Source organism: Betta splendens, chromosome 14, assembly GCF_900634795.4.
Source record: "Betta splendens chromosome 14, fBetSpl5.4, whole genome shotgun sequence".
NCBI lineage: Eukaryota > Metazoa > Chordata > Actinopteri > Anabantiformes > Osphronemidae > Betta > Betta splendens.
In genome coordinates, this window is record NC_040894.2 from 14,097,455 (window position 1) to 14,110,932 (window position 13,478).

General features: G+C 44.4%; 1 protein-coding gene across 5 annotated transcripts in view; it reads right to left on the minus strand.

Annotated features, from left to right (window-relative positions):
- The window catches only part of LOC114869177 (cell adhesion molecule DSCAM-like), a 58,489-nt gene that overhangs the window by 13,718 nt on the left and 31,293 nt on the right, over positions 1 to 13,478 (minus strand). For 3 of the 5 annotated variants that reach the window (XM_029173143.3, XM_029173141.3, XM_029173142.3), the window contains exons 4-11: positions 8,700 to 8,846; positions 7,673 to 7,951; positions 7,305 to 7,580; positions 6,718 to 7,014; positions 5,342 to 5,617; positions 4,105 to 4,383; positions 3,862 to 3,981; positions 3,402 to 3,581 (exon numbers count right to left, since the gene is read on the minus strand). In XM_029173143.3, the coding sequence (XP_029028976.1) occupies positions 3,402 to 3,581; positions 3,862 to 3,981; positions 4,105 to 4,383; positions 5,342 to 5,617; positions 6,718 to 7,014; positions 7,305 to 7,580; positions 7,673 to 7,951; positions 8,700 to 8,846 (1,854 nt within the window). Of the gene's footprint in view, positions 1 to 3,401; positions 3,582 to 3,861; positions 3,982 to 4,104; positions 4,384 to 5,341; positions 5,618 to 6,717; positions 7,015 to 7,304; positions 7,581 to 7,672; positions 7,952 to 8,203; positions 8,242 to 8,699; positions 8,847 to 13,478 lie in introns of those variants that run through there. The other 2 variants (XM_055514392.1, XM_041073670.2) reach the window with 2 other exon arrangements.

The following is a 13,478-nucleotide window of genomic DNA, read 5'->3' on the forward strand; positions in this document are numbered from 1 at the left end:
AAGAGAGGATCTCTTGTTTTATTTGATAACAGAAATTAATTTCTTGTAAATGTTAACAGAGATCTTTATGATTATTTGGGCATCTGAATGTAAATGTTTCATTTACACACAGATACCCTGATGGCCATTATGGTGTGATGATCATTGGGAGGTGTGTTCGAGAGAGAAGGTGATGAAGGAAACTGTGTATGCTGCCGCCACTTCAGGCTGAAACAATGGAGCTCCAGCAAAACCAAAGCTACTAGGTGCAGTGTGTGTTTGCTGTACAGTACAACATGTTTTTTATGTGGAGGTGAGGAGAGCCCTGTTCCTCCACAGAAACCTAGAGGGCAGTGATGATATACTAAAGCCTGCAGGGGATAGTGGGGGATAGGCTGCTGTTGATACGCTACTCCCCTGAGACAAAAGCACCCCCCCTCCTTCTCACAGGCTCTCTTTCACCTGGCCAGGTTACCATGCCAACCAGCCTCGGACAGTTTCTTCTCTCCTTTCCCCACCTCACCTCCCTCTCGCCTCTCTCCCTCTCGTCTCTCTCCCTCTCTCTCTCTCTCTCTCTAGTCTCTACTATCAGAAAAGGGCTATTTCTAGTAGCCAAGAATAGAACATGGACCTGCCATTGATTTTCACAGTATGAGAACATGATGATGATTACACAATCATGGCCTGAATGTCGCAATGCAGAGCCAAGAAAAAACACACAAAAGGGAATGTCTCTAAATGGCAGCGTTAGTTATGTAGAAAACAGAATTAGCCAAATGGAGGAGTCAGGACAAGGATAATAAGTCAGAGTTAGAGCCACTCCACTCTGGCTAAATAGTCACTCCAGCGTGGAGCTGCTCAACTGTGATCAAACAATGCACACTGTGAGGCTGAGATGGGAAGAAAGATTGAAAGTGATTGCATTTATTTCAGCATCATTTGAGCTAATTACATTGTTACAAGCAACAAGACGCCATGGGTGCAACTTCATGAAATAGGATTCTATCATGTTTGTTGTTTAGCAAATGTCAAGCACCTCTCTCTAGGTCGGCTGGGCTCTTTAAACATTAGCCATGTCGAGAGCACATGATGCGATGCGGGTCTGTGTCTCAGGCATAACTCCCATTGGCTGCCTGGAAGGCCTGCGTAAGGCGCACCCTAGCTCAGTGGCCAGACAGCAGAAGACAAGCAGACATGTGTACGGCTCTCTACCCTGGAGGCACGCTGTAAGTGGGTGCCGGGAAAGAGATGGCCAGGGTGGGGGAGGGAAGAGCGCTGTTGCAGTTGCACAAATATGACTGGTTCACTGGCTGCCTGCAATGTACTGAAATAATTCCCTTAGCTGCACAATTGGCTTGGACATGGAGCATGATACCAAATGAATTCCTGCAGATGGGTGAAGCCATGCACCAAAAGGGAGGGGGTGCCGTAGATGCAGATGAGCGTGTTGTGCTCAGTGACCATTTACCACTTCTCTTCAGTGAAGCCTCATTACATGCTCTGCCGTTATCGTCGCGTCTGCTGACATTATGATGTCTAATAGGCTTGATTGGCCTTAATTGGCCCTGATAAACACTGAGAGGCTGTTGACTGACTGATAGCATCTGGCATGGATTGCTAATAAATTGACTGAAGCTGTTTTGGTGGTAGGGAAAAATTGTATAAAAACCATTTATCTAAGCCTGCACCTGCTTCTGCTGTCAGGGCAACATTTTAGTTCATGTAAACAAGCCCAAAGAGCGAAATAAACATAAACAGTGGTGCACCTTCAGGCCCACGTGCGACGAGCACAAGCCGTTCCTGCTGGTGGGTTTCATGAAGGATGATGCACGGTGTATAATGACAACACATTACCCTATACACAGACACTGCACTCACAATGAAAGCGCCAAGCTACGACACCATTATTCATAATCAAAAAGGTCCAGCACAATAGCTAGACAGAGTGGAGTCACTTGAGCCTCTGTATCTGCGCCTTTACTGTACATGATGTATTTACATTAACTACACAGTCCTTTGTGTGTTTGTTTGCCTTTATCGCAGACTGGTACATGACCTGATAGCGTCCAGTACACGTCAAACTCCCTGACTGAATTTTTACCAAGATATCGTGCCACACTTGCGCAGCCAATCATACACAGCGACACCATCCTGTCCGTTACAGGAGCACCTCAGAGTGCGTCAGCTTGTGTGCTTCCTAATTGGCGCCTAAGCCTCTTAAGTAGCCACTGCTGATCAAATGGTGTAGGCTGGCCTAGATAAACAATAGAAAAAAACTGTGCAGAGTGTACAGAACATCACAGAGGAGTTTTCCAGCTCCACACTGCACATGGCGATTCTCACACACACACACACACACACACACACACACACACACACACACACACACACACACACACACACACACACACACACACACACACACACACACACACACACACACACACAGGGGCAAGACGACGAGGTGTGGCTTCCCGAATGCCAAGGGACACTGAGTTCGCTACAGAGAAGAGGCACAAATCAGGATGGCTCCACTCCACTTTTCACTTTCATGACAACAGCCTTTTTCAAGCAGGAGCAGAACCTTAGGGGTTGCTGGCATAAATACTCACAAGCACAGTCTGTATTCATCTGAATTCATCATTGCTTTGAATTTCATTGCTCCTATTGATATCTGTGTGATCATAAATGCACAATATACAGTCAGGTTTGCCTAAAGGAGACAGAAGCATATATGGGCATGACTAGTAGTAAATTACTGAATACTAGGAATACATATAAATACTACAGGTCATGAAGGAGTGCGAGCCTGTTCGGCAGTGGCTGGCAGACAGTGAGTCGTACAGCAGGGAGGACTCTGCTCTGGCCTGATAAGAGCCATGAGGGAAAAAGCCTCATGCAGCACAGATGATCAAAATGAGCAACCAGCCTCAGAGGACACACATATGCACATACACAATTATTTCAGAATACAAATAGAATATTACCAGGAATATAAAGTAAGTGAAAATTGACTAAATGTTGGAAAAGCTAAAACTATGGCTGCATAGCTGTGTGTAAAGCCATAGCAGTGCAGCAAGGAGTAGAACAAACACAGATAAACTGTTCCTTGTCCTCATTTCCACATGGCAGCTCCTGCTTGCATGCAAAATTTAGGGCTTAATGGAGGAGCACTACTGTAAGTCCTTGGCCACACTACTTCCAAGGAATGTGGTGGTAACAGCTGTTCTGCGTCACTTTCATGTGATTATTCAGGCTGAGAGCACAAGGCGAGCACTATGACGACATCCTACTGTCGGTCTGACAGTCACAGACAAAAGCCAACTACAGTTCAAGTCGCCTGGCCTTTGACCTCGCCTGATCTTACATAAAAATGTAAATGTTTATGAATGAAAGAACGCCTGCTATTTTGGGACGCTTACTTTTCACGTTGAGATACATAGACTTGCTGACATCAGCGCCAACATCGTTGCTGACTCTACACAGATAAAAGCCACTGTCTTCTTCAAGCACGTGTTTGATAAGCAGAGACCCATTGACAAGCACCTCGATCCGAAAGCCTGAGTTGAGGACGATGGGCTTGAATTGAGGGACCCCGGCACCTGTCACAGAACACAAAAGAGAATAAACAAGCTGCAGTATCCCTCACCCAATAACATTTAAACCCTTCATATGTTTGCATCATAGACTTGAAGTGGGTGCTTTTATGCAATTAGCCTCAAGGCTGAGGACATTGGTACTATTGTGTTAGAGGTAAACTCTGAACTTACAATTTTACAAGATTGTCAGAAAATGAGAAAACCTATAAAACATTCCAGATGTTCATTAAACTTTACTTTAGTTAGTACTGTACATGCATGTGTGATTTGGGGTTTGTGGAACCTTTAGAGTACTCCCACTGGATGGTGGGCACTGGATAACCTTCTGCTGAGCAGTTTAGTATCACTGCTTTTCCATAGATGCCGTCCTGATCCTTGGGTTGCACCACAAATTTAGGAGGAACTGAGAGACAAAGAACCATTACAGTCATCAACAAATTTATTTAAAACATAGGTGAAAATCATGGCCTGATATTTGCTCCAAGGTTGGAGATTGTGACAGTCCTCAGATTTGTCATCATCCCACCTCGAACGATGAGCTGACTCTGGTGCTCGACGGCGGCAGCCTGGTTGCGTGCGATGCAGGTGTAGTTGCCATTGTGCATCAGGGTGAGATTGGAGATTCGGAGGGAGCTGGTGAAATCTATGTTGTCTATGGTGACGCCGAGGCTGGCAGGGATTGGCCGGCTGTCCTTCTGCCAGGTGATGAAGACGGGTTGGTCGCCAGACATGACCACACAGGGGATGAAAACCCGCTGCCCGATGGAAAATCGAGGGAACTCAAACGGGTGGATGGTTGGTGGGACTGTGGAGGAAACAGGAGCGTTACCTTAGACCTGTGAATTAAGTTAAAGGTCAGCATTCATCTACATTAAGACAAGATTATGAACTATGCCTATTTTACCAAGCAAACTATGTCCATTCATTCCTCACACAATCAAGCGTTATCCTGTTATTCTGCAGGAATGAGAGAAATATTTTATTATCTCTTCCCACGTATAGCCGCTTAATTCTCTCTCAAACAACATATATATAACACTCTCTCACTCTCTCCTGCTCTCAGGGGAGACTGTAGTCATTGTGAGATCCTGATTCTTTGGAAAATTAATGATTTAAAATAACATTGGAATAAGCAGCACTTCAGCGCTCATTTAATTCACAACAAAATAGGCATAATAGGCTCCCGGGGATTCCCTCTCGGCAGTAGCGGAATGCTAAGCAGCTGAGAGGCAAATTAGCTGAGGCAGAATGGCACCACAGCTAGGCCTGTGCTGTGTGATTTCCCCACCTTGCGCACTCGTTAGTGTGTCAGAACGCGTGAGGAAACAGAAAGGTGAGGGCGGGTGGGGTTTGCTCATCCAACAACATTTCAAAGTACACAGCGTCACTGAAGAATGAGAGACATCTAAAATCAGATGATAGGTTGATTAGCATGATGGAGATGCTGTTTTGCTATAAGAGAAATGTCTCACACTCAACCCTGGACTAAGTGAATACATATAATTACACTTATTGGCATAGATGTACTGTATATAATAGTATGCCTTGCCCTCCTTAAATATAAATAAATTCCCTAATCTGCTTAAGTGACACTTGAAATCAGTAAAAATACAGTACATAATACAGTACCAGTAAAGCATCTACACAGTACTTACATGTGCTTACAGCACAGCCTGACCTTTTTTAAATAAATTTTACCACCAAACTTAGCAAAAGTAGCAGAACTAGAATGACAGCAGACACACGTGAGGTTCATATTGTACCTTTGACAGTAACATAGACACTCTGGTGTGTGGAGAGTTGAGGCTGGACCAGCACATTGCACGTGTACTCTCCTTCATCCACATCCTTCTGCACGTCGAAAAGCTTCAGAGTGCCGTTGTTCTCAAAGGCCCGCTGCCGGTGGTTGTAAGGCAGTAGGTTGGAGTCCTTGTACCACTTGATGGAATAGTAGGGGTAACCGATGACACGACAGTGGATGTACATGTCCCGCCCAGCAATGGCAGTGAGGTTTTTCATTGGTCTGATGCTGGCAGGCCCTTGAAGGACACATTGGAGAGACAACTCTCTTAAAATGATTTTGAGGCCGGGGTGTGCTATGAAAGATAGCTGAGCTGTGTCGTGTGTGTTTTCAAGACACCACGGAGTTTTAAAGGCCTTGACTCATTCTGTTATCAAGAAGCCAAATAAACAACTGAGGCTATTCAGGAATCAGAATGCCAGATTAAGTCATCCTTGTAGGACACTGGGCTCAGAATCACATGAAATTTGCCTTTAAAACTGTTGCCTTCCTATTTGAGACTGTAGGGACTGCAGTTGTATTAGAATGAAATGTTCTCATTCTCCACTTATCAAAACCATTACTTACATTGCTGGCTTTTGCACATGCATTTTCGCAAACCAACAGAACAATCAACGGGCCGTGGCTCCATGTCTGTCAGGTAAATGGAGTGTTAGGCTTCTCCACTGGAACCACCATAGAAGACAGTTTAACTAGGCTCTGCAGTGTACTCTGAGCACAAGCTTATCCTGGGTTGCTACCCACTTTAGCACTATTAGGGAGCTACCGATGTGAGAAACAGTCATTACACTTTCTCCGCAATGGCACCTGTGGAAATTTATCTTCATTGCTTGGCTGCATTTCGGTGTTCATGTATCATCGCTTAAGGGCTACGGGGTCACTCTATTTAGACTCACAACATGCAAGAATGAACACAATCAAATTAAACCAATCAGTGTACAAAACACAATCTGCCCTCTCTGCAATAAAACAATACTAAGGGCCCTGCAGCAAGCACAGAAAGCCTGAATGCTCAAGTATTACTGCAATATGACAACAGCAATCCAGCCATGTTCCTGCTTAGAGTGGACAGCACCACATTCACTCACTGGATCTGATAATAAGTCACTCTAATAGCATCCATACAAAGCTATCAATGGGGCAGAAGGTGATTAATAATAGCAGGAGTTACTACAGGACTCTGGTTCTGAGGACACAGTACCATGTTTCAGAAGTAGTTAAGACTAACTGAATTCACCCGCATTCATTCGCAGCCAACTGAAATAAGAATAACAATGAACCAAGGCATGTTGATGTGTATATGTGATGATGTGTTGGAAGAGTTGATCTGACAAGCACCTCTTACGTTTATTCGCGCCTGGTAGGAAACTGTCCCTGCCGAGTTGTTGCAGATGCAGCGGTACACGCCTCCGTCGGGCACCTGGGTCTGGCTGATGTTGAGGTGGCTCACTGCGTGGCCCTCGGTGTTTGTGTAGTGGGAGATGCGGTGGCGGGTGTTGCGTACCACCGGCTCGTCGTCCAGGGTCCACGTGACCCGGGGCTCCGGCGTGCCCTTCACTGTGCATGACAACGACACAAACTCGTTGATGTTGTAAACCTTTTCGCTGAATGAAGCCAGGATCTTCGGGGTCCCATCTGGACAAAAGGAAAGCATGTTTTGTTAATCAAAGAGCTCCTGTCTCTGATTCTATCGTTCCATGTTCTACTTGTATTTGTGGTCATGAGAGGGGGATACTGAGAGTAACCCCAGCTCATGTAACAACAGCCGAGCGTTTCAAAGAAAATCTAGCTGCACTGCACCACTCAATACCCACAAGCATGGTCAGGCAGATTTGTACTATATTTCACATAGACTCAAGAATTCACTTGCTGTTTCGCCTAAGCTTCATTAAACCACTAGAAACCAAAAGACGGTGAGTGCTGACCTTCCAGTATGACTTGAACAAAGTCCTGAGCTGACATCTTGCCGTGTCTGGCAAAACACTGATAGGCTCCTCCATCGCTTTTGGCCATCCCAGCCATGACCAGGTTCTCCCTGTTTTGGCCGGTCATGCGGACGCTGTTACTGGGGTAGATGAGCTCACCGTTGCGGTACCAGGACAACTGGTACTCCTCTGAGCCGGTGACACTGCAGGACAGTGAAACTTGGCTTCCGACACTGCCCTTCACCTTCCGTGGGCTCACCACCACCTTCAGGGGCTCTGTAGCATAGGGAGTAAATAAATCAGTGGATAATCTTAGCGCAACTCCATTGTGGAACTTTCCACAGACTCACCACTCCGCCAGCACTGACCTTTGACCTGCAGCCTGCCAACCACCTCAGCGTTACCATAACCATTCCACACCTCACACACGTACGTCCCCGTGTCACTGGGCTGGGCTCTCTCTATCAGCAGGCCCGTCACACTCTGTCTGAAGCGTGTGTCAGGCTCCAGCGGCCGGTTATCCTTTAGCCAGCGGTATTTGGGTGCGGGGTGACCGGAGGCCTTGCAGGGCAGCTCTACCCGATGAGACGCCATCACCTCACGACGCTCAAAGCTGTCGAGGATGTGGGGTGCTGAATTAGTAGGGTCTGCAGGGTGGAAAGACAGGGAGGATGCATGTTGGTTTAAAGCGATACTTCACTGAAAAGCGAGTTGTGTTATAAATATTTTACATTGTATCAGCAAAAATGTGCAACAACATTTAACATTGATGGTCTATGTTCAGAGAAAACAGGGAAAATTGAATAAATATGTTTTGTAGCTGAAAATGGTCATATTGTACAACACCCAGAATGCATTGCGCTCTGACAAATCACCTGAGCTGCAGTGATTGGACCTACCTGTCGTTTAGCTCTGCCCCCTCTCAGCCCGACCGTTGCTAGGGCAGGTGCAGAAAAAAACAGGAAGCAGTAGTTGTATTCTGTGAGCACATGGCAGTCAATCCCCTCAGATGGGGAAAGGGACTTTTGCAGATGAATAAATGATAATTTCTCTGCATAGAAAATATGGAAGAATTTGAGGGCCCCTCCATTCTCAAATTCTACCCGCCATCGTTTAGGTCAACTCCTATTGAAAATCGGTGAAGATTTCCTTTAAGGTCATCGCCAACAAATTCTGGATGACATAAAATAAAGGTGTCTTAAAAAGGTTTAAGGAAAGCAAAGGTATTTTCGGTCCTCAGCCACCCTGCAGACTGCCCTGCCACAGTTTTGCTGACCTTTGTCATGTCATTCTTTTTTTTAATTCCCTTTAAAAGTGTAAAACAGCTAAAAATGTAAGTGATGTGATACACAATTTCCACATCACAATGCCCCCGGTACTGGATGGAACTCTTACCTGAGACGATGAGACGGGCGCTATTGCTCTGTCGGGTCTCGCCCGTGTACCGATGGCGTGTCATACATCTGTAGTTGTACAGCCCGTCCTCCATTTGCACATCCAGTATATACAAGGCTCCAGTGGATGTGATGAGAAACCGAGACACTGCAAAGGAACAAGTATGCGTTGTTAGATATGGTTGGTGCATATTATCACTGTATGCAGTCATTTCAGACACTGAGTGCACTTTTGTCATGTCTAATATAAACCTTTAACAGACCCTTTTGTGCGATATTTCCATTTAAGCCCAAGTTTAAGATGGAGCGATAAGATAAAAAAAAAACCCTGTACATCATTACAATTTCCAACATTTTAAGATTAAAACTAGGCAATACCACATCATAGACGAAACAATGTCCCTGCTTTATTCTGCTTCCAAATCCAAATCAAATCAAACAGGTGGCTTTCTAAACTCTTTCGCTTTAAAATCACCAGAATATCATTAAAGCACACATTTTATTACATGTAATGTTTCACTCTTCTATGCTGTGGATAAGAAAGCACACACTGTCTTAAGCACTGGAATCACTGCCTTACACATTGTAGAAGAAAAAAAATAAATAAAGAAGATTTAATATTGAAGTCTCTTAGCAAATATTTGCAAGTCGAGCGAGGTGCAGAACACAGCGCCATGTGATCACAGTCACCAAACATCTGCTGCAGCCTATTTGGCTCTGAAGAGCTCTGAGGCACAGTGACAAGACTGTGCAGTGTAACACAGCTCGTTATCATGTAGCTCGTCGCTCTCGTCTCCCTCTCTCGGGGCAACTCTCTCTTTCTCTCTCCCGCTCCTCCGCGGCTCCAGACTAAAGCGCAGAAAGACAGGGATCACAGAGCACTTTGATAAGGCCCGGCTGCGCAGGTTGGATGTGCTAATATCATGCTAATATTATGCTAATTTACATGAAGGTATGGAAGTGGAGAGAGGGAGTGAGTGTTTATGAGGACTAGGGGTTTCTGTGGCTGGTGTCATGACATTGATGATGGAGAGGCTATCGGTTATGGCCATCAACTGCTGTAGCGAGAAGGGGGAATAAGACTGGTAGAGAAGGACTATCTTACCGTAAGCCAGGCCTCATGAATGGCTGAATTACTCCCAGTAAATTGTGTCATCACAGTTCAACATACAGTAGATTGGTATTCTCAGTAAAGTTTTTTTTTCTGAAATGGACAGAGGAGTAAACATGCAGCCTATGACACATGCCCTTCATAAAACGAACTAATGCTGCAGACTAATCCTGCTTTTTGCTTATTGCAGTGACGGTGCAATCACAGAGGAGGTGACAGGAAGCTACACAAAGAAGGGGAGTGAGGATAGTATTGTGAGCATGTGATGACCTAGATAGAAATGAAAGGAGAGTCCATGATCTTATATCCTAAAGGGTTTGTGTTTTTTTCCAGGTAGTGGCCAAGAAGCTCCCATGTGTGGCAATCATTGTTGAGGGCAAAGGAGGGGGGACAGGAGTTGTAAGTACAGTATACACCTACATGTCTGTATCTGTGGTCTCTAATCACTTAACCTTAGACAAAAGATGGAAGATCACTAACATCCTATTTTCCTGGTTGCACTGGTTCCTTTTCATAAGTGAATATCAAAGGAAAAGGGAACACCGAGTCTTTCCTCTTGGTACCATTTCTGTTTTCTCTTGCTTGAAAGTTGTGTTCGTGAATGAGAGGCGCTTTCATTGCTACAGACTGCCTGTCAGCGTAATAAAAGAGTCCGCCTGTGTTTATTACTGCACATACTTACTACTTGTAAATGCAACACACTAGCACATATTTTATGCATCTGTTTATATAAATTGCTGCAAGAAAGCAGAAAAAAAGGTTGCTACTAGGGATGTAATGGGTCTGGAACTGAGGCTGTGCATGTTGGTTTTGTTGCAGTTATCATATATGTAAACATACTGTTCAGTACTGTTTGTGCTATTTTGTGGTTGTGTGCATGCAAGTGAGTGTGAATGTTTTTATGAAGCGCACAGTTGTAACCTGGAAGGGTTGATAATACTGCTCAAGACTCTCGGCCAAGCTTCCCCATGCCCCTCGGTGCTCCACCTCCACCTGAGAGAGCCTCCACTGTTCTTGCAGCGCTTTGCCACAATGCGAACGTGTTCATGTCCACACCTGGACGTGACGGATGTTTGTTGCTAAAACTATGGCTTCACTTGACTTCAGGTAGCTCAATGGGGCTTATCGGTCATCTGCTCTTGCCGACCATGGCTCACCCAGCTGCTTTGGCATCGGCAGTGCCACAAACACAAGTCCTTTTCACGAAAGTCCAGTGGCTTCAGTTAGTCCTGAAACGAGCCACACGGAGTCAAGAAGTAGATTATTTGTTCATTCAGGCTGAGAGGCTTTTTACAGAGGGTAGTTTGCATTTGTGGATGTGCTATCAGCGGATGCACAATTTAATGTGGGACAATAATCAGGAGGAGAGACTTTTCAATACACATGCATCAAAGCGCTTTTTGTCTACACTTGCTGTGCGGCCTTTGCTGCAGTACATAAGCCGTGTCAATGTACTGTAATAGAGACATGAGTAGAGAAGGTGAGATGGGAAGAGGGAGAGAGACAAAGATAAAAGAAATAAAAGATCAAGAGGGAAGGAGCACCTCGGGAATACAAATTAGCTTACAGCAATGCACTCCCAGTGAAGGGAAAAGAAAAAGACACAACGTTCATATGCTAATTCAGATCATGGTTAAGCAGAGCAATTATCAAAAAACCCTGTCTCTGACAGATTTCAACAGGAAGGCAGCATCTCTGTCTCCATTTCTTACAAGTACAAAGACTGTCAACAAAAACAAGCTTATACATACAGTTTTGCACAATAAATAAAATCCTTTCTGTTGACCTCGTTTCCAGTGGTTCTTTTGTCACCTATTAAATAATCTTTATTTTCTTAACCCCAACCGGCTGAGGCAGATGGCCACCCACCCTGAGCCCAGGGGAAATTTATTCTGTAAAGTCTGAAATCTTGTATTATAAAATGCCTTGGAATGAATTTAGTTGTTACAGTTTGTTGCTATATAATAAATAAAATAAACTGAATTGAATTGAACTGGATGAATAAATAAATACTTTTCAAATCGAGTGTTAGCTTAGAAATGGCTTCCTAGTTTGAACACCTTGAACACCTCAGCCTGCAGTTGTCTGAACTTCAGATGGTCCAACTCATCAACACAGTCTGGGCACCAGTATGGGCACCACTTACACTCACAGAAAACCCACAAAGTCAGATAAACAATGCAGAAAACATCACTTCCTCATCACTCAGCTGACTGTACAACTGTCTGTGAGAGTGTTAGTCAGAGGAGTGTGGTCCCTGGAGACAGTGTCACCGTAACCTTGGCCACTCAAACTCAAGCAGCTTGAGGGAGGCAAATAAAAGCTCACCCAGGCGGAAGGTGCAAGAAATCATCAACCATCTGCACCTAGACTTCATTTATTCATTGATTTCAAAATGTGAGTTTTTAATTTAAACACTAAAACTATTGCATTATTTTATTTAATTAATTTCTTGTATCTAGATACAAATGTACATATATTATATGTTCCTGTATATGTACAAATATTTAATCTTTTTGTGTATGAAAAACAAGGAATTTAATTTAATTTCTATTTTTGTAAAATAGAAAAAACTGGCCTGGCTCGAATATTTAATAGTCTGAAACTGCAACCATCACACTGCCATATGCGCTACCACATTGTTTTCCACTATGTGTATGTTCACATACTGGCTAGCGCCAGTATCGTTAGTGTAGTCTGTAAGTAATAATGAGTGTATGATGAGTCCAGGAGGGGCCTGTGTTGTAATTAGGCCTGGTCGCAGTTATTGGCACAGTGACTCCTCTCAGCTCAGGTCGGGACAAGTGTCACTAGCAGAGGAAAGTGGGTGGGGAAATCCTGCCAATTTAGGGCCCCTCTAATAAAAATCGTTTGTCATTCTTACAAGAGCCACACTGACAGCTGCTGTGGTTACCCTGGCAACATCCTGGCCACCATTCGCTTAGCAAGCAATGTTTGCACACACTGTAAATGGTGGCAAGTGGAGATGCACACACATACACGCACGCACGCACGCACGCACGCATGCACACAGTGAATCTTTCCACTGTTGATTAAATTTCCATTATTGTCTGGTCTACAGTTATTTTCTCATCACAATAGTGCAAAGTCAAAGAGGCCTATCTGGGCTAAACCCTAGAGTGGATGCTCACTCTGACTCAGAATGGGAGGCTCAGTTTTTTATTGCTGCTCCCAATCAGCAGCAACATCCCTCTGCTCATTAACTAGACACATGCTAGCCCAAGGCAAACGCCTCATATGTCAGCCACGGATAAAGATGTCATCTTCTTGACTGAATAAATCACTATTAAAACTAGATGCAAATGGACACTGAATGATATTTAAATCAGGAAGCAACGGGGTAGCTCAGACCCTGAGGCACTTGGCCTTGTCGCTGTCCCACATTCTTCTGCTGTGTTAAAAGTAAAAGAGATTATAGATACTGTGTGTGTTTAAAGATCTTTGGGATGGTAGCTGTTAATTTGTGAAACAATGATGTGCTGCGATAATGCAGAATATGAGTCAGCATGTATTTTTAAAATCAGTCCAAATAGAAAGCATCATGTTGGACATCTGCACCTCTCACCTAATTTCAGCATGAGACTTACAATCGAGGCCATTGTCAGAAGCTCTGTCCTTTTACCACTACCACTTTACCACCATTAACCA